General features: G+C 44.7%; 4 protein-coding genes across 4 annotated transcripts; 3 read left to right on the forward strand and 1 right to left on the reverse strand.

Moving 5' to 3' along the window:
* Positions 1-960: 960 nt before the first annotated feature.
* Positions 961-2,544, forward strand: JR316_0010818 (uncharacterized protein; the record flags this gene model as incomplete). The annotated part of the gene is made up of 10 exons (XM_047896482.1): positions 961-1,001; positions 1,051-1,231; positions 1,294-1,312; positions 1,364-1,587; positions 1,647-1,732; positions 1,784-1,846; positions 2,207-2,250; positions 2,303-2,361; positions 2,419-2,472; positions 2,533-2,544. The coding sequence occupies 10 exons, from the start codon at positions 961-963 to the stop codon at positions 2,542-2,544; spliced, it is 783 nt and encodes a 260-aa protein (XP_047744527.1).
* A 249-nt stretch (positions 2,545-2,793) lies between these two features.
* Positions 2,794-4,743, reverse strand: JR316_0010819 (uncharacterized protein; the record flags this gene model as incomplete). The annotated part of the gene is made up of 2 exons (XM_047896483.1): positions 2,794-3,206; positions 4,323-4,743. 2 exons carry the CDS (start codon positions 4,741-4,743, stop codon positions 2,794-2,796), a joined length of 834 nt encoding a protein of 277 aa, XP_047744528.1.
* Positions 4,744-7,286: 2,543 nt separating this feature from the next.
* JR316_0010820 (uncharacterized protein) lies at positions 7,287-8,102 on the forward strand (the record flags this gene model as incomplete). The annotated part of the gene is made up of 1 exon (XM_047896484.1): positions 7,287-8,102. The coding sequence occupies one exon, from the start codon at positions 7,287-7,289 to the stop codon at positions 8,100-8,102; it is 816 nt and encodes a 271-aa protein (XP_047744529.1).
* Positions 8,103-11,256: 3,154 nt separating this feature from the next.
* On the forward strand, positions 11,257-12,420 carry JR316_0010821 (uncharacterized protein; the record flags this gene model as incomplete). The annotated part of the gene is made up of 1 exon (XM_047896485.1): positions 11,257-12,420. One exon carries the CDS (start codon positions 11,257-11,259, stop codon positions 12,418-12,420), a length of 1,164 nt encoding a protein of 387 aa, XP_047744530.1.
* Positions 12,421-12,463: the final 43 nt, after the last annotated feature.

The following is a 12,463-nucleotide window of genomic DNA, read 5'->3' on the forward strand; positions in this document are numbered from 1 at the left end:
TCAGCATCTTCCAAGGACCAAGGTGCGATGCTATTGCTGTGCACTGATTAGTCAGCGTTGACCCTGCTCGCGGTCACGCCGCTGGCTGTCCATGTCAACAGCTGCCAAGTTCATGGTTTGGAACGACACTGTACATACTAACCAAGACAGACCAATATCCTGGCAAGTCTGCAGTGTATTTATAATTTATTCCTCCTCTTATAGCAGGAAAATGACACTACGCCTCTCAATTCTAACTCATCTCCCAAGTACTTTTTGGCCTTGATAAAATTGCGGCATGTCTTTTGGCTCTCAGCTATTGGAAGGGAAATTGTTGTTTATGCACAGTCATGTAGCGACTGGGATATGGCAAGTTTTCTCTATTTCAATGCAGATCTGACTGACCATCGACCAGCCTGATATTAGTGAGTTCCAACTTTGCACCACGTATACTCGTCTGGCAAATTACGGACCTACCGTTGAGCACTCCAAGGCCACTGAATTCCACCGGCTAGGCTCCTCGAAGGGTTTCACAGCCTCTTCCAACCATTTGACATCTGTCAATTGTATCTGAACTGAAGTTGAAACCATCGACGATTGATTGACGACAAGTTGGGGAAGCAAGCTGGCAAGTGATAAACGGCATCTTATAATTATCCGATTAAATCTCCGTTTTAAACTTTAATTTGATTGTGTTAAATTTCCCCAAAGGGCAAATACCCATCGGCCCTACCCTGTAGAGCGTAGGCTGCAGCTAGGTTTGCAACCACTTCATTCTGATGAGATTCGTAACTAAATAAACAATCGTTTTGTTAGTACCTACATCTACTATCTTCGTCTTTCATCGACGTTGCGGATTATAAATTTCAAAGACATTGGAGTCGTTCGAATTACAAGTTTGGTAAACTCCTTTTCGGCATGACGTAGTACCACGACCAGGCTAAGATTTCACCGAGCGCCTTCTGATTGCGACAGTCAATAATGGACCATGTGGGACCTACACCCATCGATTTATACCTTGGGTAGGTGAAAAGTGTTTTTTTGTGTAATTTTCTCATTCAGCTTCGCCAGACCACAATTGATCGGAACTTTGATCAACACAGTTTTGTACACAGTCGAGGTTTTGTTGGCAGCCACCTACTTTCGAAGCCCCAGAGGCAAGAGAGAACGAAGAGGGATTGCATTAGCTGTAATCTTCAATCTGGCAGTGGATACAGTAGGGAGTACTGTTGTGTGTATAAGCGCGTATACGGTACGTTTGTCTTCTGATTATGATGCTGCTGGAGTTTCGTTTGAGAGTGATCCACTCGACAGTTCTACGTTACATTCTGGGGTTGGTCTTCTTATCTTCACATTTCTTTCTCTGACCATTTCCGATGCTTAGGCAATGCTAATAGCATATCGAATACACACTGGAGTCTTATCGTCAATATCATTACGAACGCAATTACAGCGTTCGTCGTTCAAGGCTTTTTGACATACCGTTTCTGGAAATTGTCGGTATCGAAAACGAATGAGGCCGTTCATTCGCCACGACGCTTTGCTTATCTACCCACAAATGCAGCCATATGCATCACGATTGTCATTTTCTGCTTGATGCTCTTTGGGGTTTGTCCACTCAGTGCTAAGATTTGTTATCCTCTATTAACATACGTCACCGCTTGTAGTGGGGAGGGGATATTCATCTAGCAATTAGGGCATCGCAGCCTCGACGCAGACCGGAAGACCGTCTGCGTGATACTCGCGACGTTATGTACGTGCAAAAATCAGTAGGGTCAACACACCTTACTTATCCAACCATCAGTATGGCTCTTGCGGGGACTGCGGCGGCCGATCTTGCTATCACAGGGGCCCTCATATGGACGTTGTATGGAACAAAAACGTTCAATAAAATAACCCAAAGGTTTCTTTTCTATTTTGAATTTATTTCTTTATATATAGCTGATTACAGAGTTATAGTGTTGTCAGAAAAATCATGACAATGGCAATAATAACAGGATCTATAACTTCCGCTGCGGCCATTACCATCTTCATAACCTTTCTGGTACTACCCCTATCCAGAGGCAAGTATATCTCGTACCATTGACATTGATGATATACTCAATCCGATTTCAGTTCCAACCTGTTTTTCTTTATTCTTGGGGAGAGTATATGCGCTGACCATGCTTTACGCTTTGCTCTATCGTGATGCTATCTCTCAAGGCTTAAGAAACGTAATAATCGATAGTGATACACTCCAACCCACCGTCGAATCTGGTCAGCGTAGAAGAGGTAAGCCTCGGTAGCCATTGCTACAATAAATTGGATATTTAAGCAGCTATAGTGGGGCTCCCATACACGTCTTCACAGATAACTGACGAAATTCTCTTTGCGCGGCCGAAGGTGTGTACACATCAGTAAGATGTTGCAGAAGGTTCTAATGCTGTACGTCTAATATAGAATTTTATTTCTTCAACACCGTCTCATTCTGTACCTGATTTGCATCATGAACTGGTGCCGCCAAGATCATTTTCACGCCAAAGTGATGCATGTAATACTCATAATCCTACTCAGAGTAATAAGTAGCGCCCGGGGCCCGTTAGATTGTTAATATATAAATTCACCCCACCCTCGGTCAAAGTTTCGCTGGATTACACAGACATATAACTGATATCTTGAGTATCATGTAGCCCACTAAATTGACGGTGGGAACTAGCGTCACTTCACAAAATATTATTTTCTATAGGGTTCTTCAAGATTTTCGGGGTACGTCGCGTCGTAGAGGGTGTAGCTTGTAAAGGTGGTTTATATCTGGTTTCGTGTAATACTATTCGTTTATTGTGATACACTTTCCGAGGTGACAGAAATAGTTCCTCCGTTCGAGCCTTCCCCATTCATGGTGACGCCATTCTGTCCGTTGGCAGTGATAGTCACCTTTGTCGGGCTCCCTGTACCAGCGAGGCCCGTCGATGTATCTGGTTCTGTTGTGGTGGTACCTGATGGTACGGAGATCGTCCCTCCATTCGCTCCATTCCCGTTGTAACTCACGCCGCCATTATGTCCAGTCACAAAAATCGGCTGGGCAGTAGGAGGCTTGTTCCCGTAAGTCGTGCTGGACAATTTTCCTGATCCGGAGTACAACAATGGTTGATTTCCATACCACCCCCAGAGGAGATTCCTAATGTCTGGACTACCTTGGAGCTTTTGAAGAGAGATAGAATCTTCGCGGCGGTTTATCGAGATCCGCCCTATGGCTGTCCGTTTGCACATTTAATACCAATCATTAATCTTTTTGTCCCATACTTAGAAGTCTTGGACTAAGTCTTCCGATAAGTATATCTTATGGTGTCCGAAGATAGAAAAATGGCTTCCAATCATAAAGATCCCATATCCACACATTTGTATATTGTAACCTTAGGTACAACTTTGAGTACCATACATATAGTTTTGGAGCCCACATATATATATTAGAATCCCTTACATAGAAAACTCATGCCCTTTCATACATTTTTTGCTCCCCCACATATATCTACTGGTTCCAGCAATCTTAGATTTTACCTGTCGTCGTCACGAAGATATACAGGCGATTTTCGGCATTTTTTTATGCCGAGGCAAGCTTGCCTTCGTGCGAATTCGGCAAATATCGGCAATCAGCCAGACGAATCACAGCACATTGCTGTTTTTTCACCTTGACACTGGCAGAGTAAGCACTGACAAAGTTTCAAATACTAACCGATTGTGAATGCTACAATTTAAGCTGAATACAGCATTATTTCGTGTCTTTTCTGAGCCAAGCGCTGTGATGACAGCTAGTAGCGGATGTGTTAAGCTTGGTTAAGGTTAAATACACCTGAAAATGAGGTTATAGGTAGTCAACCTATTCAGTGTCAGCTATACGCACAGGTTTGGTGTTTTTTTTGTCAATCATGAAATTTTAAATCCATATTGTGAACTTAAAACACTCGCCTAGCTGCTCCACGAGTAGCTATCCACCCCAAAGCGGGGTACCAACATAATTCCCACACGGATTCGGCAGTGACGGCACGCACGATGGTCATCTCAACGACTGTATATCTTCGGAAAAAATGTTAGATATATGGGGAGGTGGTTTCAAAGTATGGTATAAGATTTCCTATGTAGGGGATAGATGCATATATGTCCGTACCTTTCATTAAAGCTGAAGGTCCTGTAAATACAATGATTGGGATGATTTCCTCTATCTTCGGAAGCTAGTTCTCTGTGATCGGGACACCAATATATATAATCGGCATTGTGTAAAAATGTCCTTTATATGTATGGGACAAAAAGATTAATGATTGGTATTAAATGTGCAAACGGACAGCCATACCGCCCTCCATTCGCACCGTTCCCGTATTGATTATACCCACCGTTGGCGCCGTATGCAGAAATTGGACCATTTGGTGGAGTATATGAGTTGTATATAGGGAAAAGGAATCCCGCTCCACGCCTACCCACAGAAATACTTCCGCCATTGGCGCCATTACCATATGCATTTTGACCACCGTTAGCGCCATTTGCGTAGATAGAGCTTCCTCCTCCTGCGTAATTAGCTATACCAATGTATCCGCCGTTGGCACCGTCGCCACCGTAGTTGTAACCTCCATTGGCTCCAATTGCTGTAATTGGCCCATTCGTAGGTGTAAGGGGAGTCGGGTACCAGAAGTCAGTCCCTCGATGTTCCAAGACGGGACCAGAAATTGGCGAAGCAAAACTTCCGCCGTGGAAAATTGTAAGTATCAACGTCGCCTTGATGAAAGACTGCATCTTCTGCCAAAATATTTAAATCAATGCTGGTGTATGTACGTAGTTTTCAAAACTAAGCTCACTTGTTTTACGATTATGGGGTTGTGGAATGAATATCCTGAAACCCCATTTGAGTTTATATACCCAGAATCCGGCCATATGTGCAACCACCTTCTAAATTCTCAGTTGTATTAACCCTATAGGAATACAAGTTGAAGCGTTAGCTTGAATAATGGTTAGCTGAAATCGATTGAAATAAAATTCTTAGGTACCCACTAGGTGAAAGTAGTCGACGTAAATTAGGGAGCTAGATGACTCACAATCTTGTGGCTTTTAGAAAGGCGGTTCGTGAAGGTCGATAGGAAATGGAATAACCTTCAGCGGTACTTGTAATCATGACGCATTGGTTGTGTCAAACCGTAGTATAGGTAGTAAAGAATGAGCCGTCAATAATAAAGCATATTCCAACCTCCTGCACTTCTTCTGGCGGCTGTGGGGATGTGTGTTGGTCTGAGTAGGTTGGTGTGTGTGAGTTTGACAGCGTTTGTAGATTCGGAATGTGCCGAAATTCCTTTCCCCATCAGCCCCCGTCTCTGTAAGTACATGTTGAAGTGCCTTTTACGGTGACATCATGACGTGAAACTGACGCGATCAGCTGCAACTTAAGCGGAAGTAACATGCTTTAAATGAAAGGACATGGAGTCCTCTAGAAGTGAATCGGCCCTAGTTCCGATGTGTCGTTGGCATTTCATAGTACCGAACCTTCAGCTTCAAAGCCTCAGTCTATGTGGGCCCTAGAATGACCGTCGTTGAAGCTGCTAATGCCTGATGGATGATCCTCAATTCACTACACTGCCTAATACACGTTGCTCACTAGCGGGTCTGTACTAAGTATGCAATGTACTACAGGGCAAGTTGTAATAAACGGTGTTCAACATCAAACTCTTACTCCTTTGTGTAAAGTAATGGATTATCGTAGGTAGCAATGTATACAATGCCTCAGTAAACCCAGTCACTATCACTGCACTTCCGTCGTAGTGGAGGGCAATAACAAAAAGCTTATGACCTAGACTCAAGGGGGATGTGGAGGGTAACGAGACTTCAGTTTCTACTTGTAACCTATTCTGCATTAGCAGTTTCACGAAATGAATGGTAGATGCGCAGCAATTCTCATCCAGCCCGGCTTTGCATCGGCCAAACGTTCGAAACTCGACAAGTGGGGCGACTTCTCCATCCGGTAAGCAATAACGTTTTCTAGGCAAAGATGTTTCCTGCCATTACAATGCCGTTACAAACTTCACCCGTGATAGGATTTTGCTTTCGCCTATGAATGTGTTCAGGGAGTACTTCCCCGGCCGTGCATCAGAGAAGATTCGTGCGGGTCGAAGAGATGATATCGTAGTAACATTAAATAGACCAAGTGTCTATTCATCGGTGCCGTTAAACCTTTGAAAATCGAGAATTGGTCAAGTTAATGAGGACTTAGTACCTTAGAAGCACCTTGGAAGCCTCCTGGTTCCGAGGAAAGATTCTCCTGGATTCTCCAATCCATATTTTGGACGTCAATCGGCAATCACCGGGTATGGGTTTGCCTGCTTTTTTAGTTTGCCAAGGGGCTAACCAAACAGTCAATTTTCCAAGTCCCGACTCATATCACAGAAACACCGTCTTCAATGATTTATTGTAGTGCAGCAAAGTTATCTTTTCTCAGTCTCTTATTTACTGGCCTATCGGATACCAGTACCTCAATCTGTCGCTCAATATTTACCAGCGTTATCGACGCGTAGTAGCCGTGCAAAGTTTTTCTCTCTGACGGGGCTTTGCTTACACGCAAACCTCTAGCACATCCAGCGGGAGATACCACAAATGAACCCCTTTCAAACGCCGGGAAAACCCAGCGACTAATTAGTCTTAGGTGAGAACATTTTAACTCGTCCATGAGCAGGTTAGAGCAGGTTAGAGGTTCAAAGTCCTTCAGAATTTAATGATTCAGCTCGGATGTAGGAAGTGTCAACTGTCATGAAGTGTGCGGTTCTCGTTGAAAAAAAGAAACCCAAGCCAAAATCAAAATGGTGAACAATGCAGTATGCGGCTATGTTTTTTATCAGAACACATGATATATTCTCTTTGACATTTTGCTCTTAGTTTACCTTAGATATTCGCTATATTCAAGATACTGTTCTTCATAATCCTAAACATAATTTTGCTTTAACCATTTGCTCTTAGTATCTCTTAGCTTTTCATCTAATTCAATGCATATTCACTGAATGGGACTGGTAGCCCATGGAATGACCCTTCCTTTTTAACATATCATGCTAATATTACCGAACACTAGCATCCGTTCAGAATGCAAAGTTGGTGAGCAATAAATTCAACTAAACAGTTTTGCGGCCATCTCCCGCTGAAACTCGGGGTATTTAAAGGACCTCAAAGTCTTGTGTTTCTTCAGTGAACTCTTACAAGGCCTCACAACACAAGTAAGCCCTGGAAAACCATTTCCCATTTTTTTTTAGTAAATATCCCGCTAACTATCAGACTTTAACAAAGGCAATACAACCCAAAACATGCAATCGTTTGTCAAAGCTGCAGTTGCAATTGCCTTCCTCAGCGGTGGAAGTTTTGCTCTTCCCACTCAAACCAACACGGTAAACAGACGCGAAAATGACTTCTTCTTCCCAATCTGGATCCCCCCAGCTCCTGCTAATGGTCCCATTTATGCCAGCGGTGCAAATGGAGGTTACAACTATGGTGGAAGTGGCGCTAATGGCGGCAGCATCTCAATTAGTAGGCGGGAGACCGAAAGCAAGCAAAAGGACAATACCTTTTTTCCGCTCTTCCTAGGGTGGAATCAACCTCCTCCTAATGGAGCAATTACTGCAGTGGGTGCCAACGGCGGAACCAACATATACGGAGACGGCGCCAATGGCGGGTCGATCTCCATCAACAAGCGCAAGGATGATTTTCTCTTCCCCATCTGGTTCCCTCCGCGTCCTACTGTCAATGGCCCCATTACCGCTAGCGGCGCCAATGGAGGCTACAACTATAATGGAGACGGTGCCAATGGCGGTTCAATCTCCATCAACAAGCGAGGGGAAGATTTTTTCTTCCCAATCTGGCTCCCTCCTCCTCCTCCTGCCAATGGCCCCATTACTGCTAATGGCGCCAATGGAGGCTTCAACTATAACGGAAACGGTGCTAATGGTGGAAGTATTTCGATTGGCAAGCGAGAGACCGAGAGTGAGAATAAAGATGGTATTCTTTTCCCACTCTTTTGGTGGAATCAGCCTCCCGCCAACGGAGCCATTACCGCAGAGGGCGCAAATGGCGGCACTAACATCAACGGAAACGGTGCGAACGGTGGAAGAATCTCTATCGGATAATAATATTGGATGCGTGCAATTCATACCTGGAGGATATTACAAAAATATGCAGGAATAGCTTTATATACGTGTTGTTGAATCTGAAGAAACACAAAAAACAAAATTTAGCCATATTTTTTGATCTGAAATTATGATCTACCTGATAAATTATCTTACTGCTCCCATGTTGGATTGTAACGTCCATCTAAGTCAGTCGGATATAGCATTCAAACAAAACAAGTGTGATGCTATTTTCCATCAAAATGCTTGAAAAAATGCTATGTGGAGAGAAAGTTGGAATAAGATGGTACTTGCTACTCACAAAAATGACATCAATTGTGTATGAAATATTGGAGAACAAGTAAGTGGGCTCAAGAATGTTTAAACGGTAATTGTTTTACCCAGGACGTAAAAAAGATCTCTATCAACTGCCAATGCTTACCCTTCACAAATGTTGAGTTCAAATACCCTGCAACGAACAAACTCTGCGAAGCTATCGCGAAGCTCATAGTCTAAATTCAAGTGGGACTCGAAAGGCAACGAAGACTCAAGTCCCAATGGTATAGTGGACCTGAGCCTAAGCGTTCTCAGCTTCCCAGATAGATAATCCTCCCTTGTTCGCAAAATCATAATCTCCAACAGTGTCTCCAGGTGGTCTTTTGTAAGTGGTCCTTCATATGTGAATACTCTGAGGTGCGGCACTAGAACAAGACGATGACTATACCCAGCAGGATAGAGTGCCTTGAAAAACAAATCTCCAGATGTTATAGGTGCTTGATCTGAGCGATTGTTAATTTCCAATACTTCCAATACAGTCTGGGTGGAAATGGGATTAATGAGGGCCGTTATTCCGTCTCCAATTGCGAAATTGAGGTAGAGATGTGTGAGCTCGCATTTTGATCGCTCAAAAAACTTGTGAAGATATTTCCCCCCGCCATGAATGATGAACTACTATCCGTGCGACTGAAAACCTCAATTTGCAGACGTTTTAGAGAAGGAGGATTGAGGCTTAATAACATATTAACGCAGGGTACCACATACTGAAACGCGACGTGAAGTGTGTGAAGTCTGGGGGAGTTTGACAGGGAAATGCATTCCATGCCTATTCAGTGGGAATATGTTCCCTAAATGCACCTTTGTTAGATTTGGAAATGAAAGGAGAATGAGACGAGAATTAAATTCTCCGTCCAACAAGGATAGGGAAGTGGGACCAGAAAGGTTTACAGTGTTGGCTAGTCCTTTTAAGGGCAGAAGGTCACACCAATGGTTAGGTAGTCGAAGGCACAATGAGCGCCATTGCGGCCTGTGTTGTATAAGCACATCCATGACGTGGATAGGTTTGCAGCACTCTTCATCGCCCAACTTTTCAAGGAAGATGTCCAGATCCCGGCCCTTGGCACGACTTATCTATTCGTGAACAAGTATATGTTTCTCCTCACATTTTCCGTTTCCTAGATGTATGTCTATGGATTCCCACAGCTCAGAGTTGGACCAAGCTATTTCTCTCCAGCCTTTACAGACCCCACCGAGCGTAAATGGATGCAGCTGCCTTCGCCTGTGGACGTTTCCAGGGATGACCTCGCATGCCTCAGAGAAGATTAGAGCCATGATTTCGGGTGGTAAGGATATAGCCGTAGGAGCATAACTGCTCTGAGTGTGAGGATGGCTTGTGTCTAACGATATTATCGATGCGATTGTGGACATTGAGCCTTGCTGGTTGGTTGTAGCCTCGAGTTTGATCACAACCAGGTTTTTAAATTGTTTGTTCTCAAGGTTCTAACCAAATAACTACTTTCTCGATGCGTGAATGTAAACACCATATTTACCAAACCATGCTGGCAATAACACAGAAAAGATGCATGCTCATTCTGCAAATACGTGCCTCATGTATACACAAACCCCAATTCTTCCGCTCGATATCTAATTCTCCCTATGTCTGTACGCACGTCTGGAAGGGAATTTAAAGCCACCAGTCTACCGAACCCCGTCGTTCCTAAATTTCCCTAGAAAGTCATCCTCTCTGATAGTACTTCATTTATACATTGGACAACTTCACCAAAATCTTTACCGCGTTTGACACGAGATATAACCAACAACCCCCTTCGGAACACAGGAAACCCCAACGATCGATCGCTCGAAGACGAGAACAACTCCATCGGACGCATGGGCAGGTTCAGTAGGAGGTTTGAAGTTCTTGGGTCCGATTTGGATGATTCGGCTTGGATGGAAGAAATGTCAACCGTAATGAAGCGTGAGGTTCTTATTGAAAAGGAGAAACCCAAGCCAAAGTCGAAAAAGTAGACGACGCGGTACGCCCTTACCAACACAAATAAGACAATCACCTTGACATTTTGCTCTTGGTCTATATTATCCATTCACCTAATGCAACATGTCGTGTTTCACAATGCTATCGGTTACCCTGTCAGAATCTCATTAAACACATTAGGACATTCAATTGCAGGTTTTAACTGCACTCTTTCCGGAGGTACTTGGTTGAAAATGCTAAATGAACCATATCTCATGCCTCATTCAGAAATCCATCGTGAGGTTTCTGCTGTCATTTTCATTGGTCATTGGTGTCGTCATTACTGTAGGGCAAAATAGGGTCAGTGGTCATTTACACTACTTGACGTCGATCCAAAGTGCTCAATTAGCGCTGTTATTTCATTGACCATGTTCACCAGTAGATGTTCAATCGCGATACATATCTACTCCACACTTGATTTCTGCAATGCTTCAACCAATTTCAGGTTCATGGTTGCCCCGACGATGGCAATTGCTTGGTGCTATCTGTATGCTACTCACACCTTGAAAATACAACGTTGACCTCACATGCACCCAGTCTCATCACACATGTAATCGTTCTGGCTTTTGGTAGGAGATACTAACGAGACCAAAAGTACTAAGATTCGTCCGAATGTAAACTTGGTGCTAATACATTCGATGTGACAGATATGGCAGTCTGCTTCTACCTCTGGGCGGAAGTACCAACCAAATCAGTTGAACACCTTCGTGGTCACCTCGACTTTAGATATTTAAATGAATGGTATGCTCTTCAATTTCTTCAGTGAACTCCTCCAAGACCTCACAACAAGTAAGTCTTAGAAACCACTCACCACTTAATTATAAATGTTCTACTAATCAATCGTTCTCAAAGGTAATCCAGTACAACAAAATGCAATCTTTCGTCAAAGCTGCAGTCGTACTCGCCTTTCTCAGCAGTGGAAGCTTCGCTCTTCCCACTGAAAACACTGCTGAAGCGCAAAAGGAGTCCAAGTTTTGGTACCCAGTTTCCGCTCCCTCTCGAGGGTCAGTGACGGCGACGGGCGCTAATGGCGGATATAACTACTACGGCAACGGTGCCAATGGGGGTTATATCGGGGTCGGTGGAATGCCAGGCGCCGATGTATATGCGAACGGTGCCAATGGTGGTGAAAACGGCTATGGAAATGGTGCCAACGGAGGAAGCATCTCGGTCAACAGACGCGAGGAAGATTTCTTCTTCCCAATCTGGCGCCCTGTAGAACCTGCTAATGGCCCTATTTCTGCAAGCGGTGCGAATGGGGGTTACAACTACGGTGGCAACGGCGCCAACGGAGGAAGCATATCCATCAACAGGCGCGAGGACGACTTCTTCTTCCCAATCTGGCGCCCTGCACCTCCTCGCAACGGCGCCATTTCTGCCAGCGGCGCCAATGGCGGTGAAAATTACTACGGTGACGGTGCAAACGGAGGAAGCATCGCGGTCAACAGACGCGAGGACGATTTCTTCTTCCCAATCTGGCGCCCTGCGCCTCCTCGCAACGGACCCATTTCCGCCAACGGTGCAAATGGAGGCTACAACTACGGGGGAGATGGCGCCAATGGCGGCAGTATCTCAATTGCCCAAAGGGACACTGAAAGCAAACAAGAAGAAAATTTCTTTATCCCATTCTTCGGATGGGGTCGACCTTCGGCCAACGGTGCGATAACTGCAGAGGGCGCTAATGGTGGAACCAACTACTACGGTGACGGTGCCAACGGAGGAAGCATCGCGGTCAACAGGCGCGAGGACGATTTCTTCTTCCCAATCTGGCGCCCTGCACCCCCTCGCAACGGCCCTATCTCTGCTAGTGGTGCAAATGGAGGGTTCAACTACAATGGAGACGGCGCTAATGGCGGGAGTATCGCGATTGGCCAAAGGGACACTGAAAGCAAACAGGAGGGTGATTTCTTCATCCCTTTCTTCGGATGGGGTCGACCTTCGGCCAACGGTGCGGTTACTGCTGAGGGCGCTAATGGTGGAACCAACTATTACGGCGACGGCGCTAACGGTGGAAGTATCTCAGTCGGACAGTAATGAGATGAAATGATTCAAGCAATCTGAAGTGCATGGATATTAG

The sequence above is a fragment of the Psilocybe cubensis genome, chromosome 10, assembly GCF_017499595.1.
Source record: "Psilocybe cubensis strain MGC-MH-2018 chromosome 10, whole genome shotgun sequence".
Taxonomy (NCBI): Eukaryota; Fungi; Basidiomycota; class Agaricomycetes; order Agaricales; family Agrocybaceae; genus Psilocybe; species Psilocybe cubensis.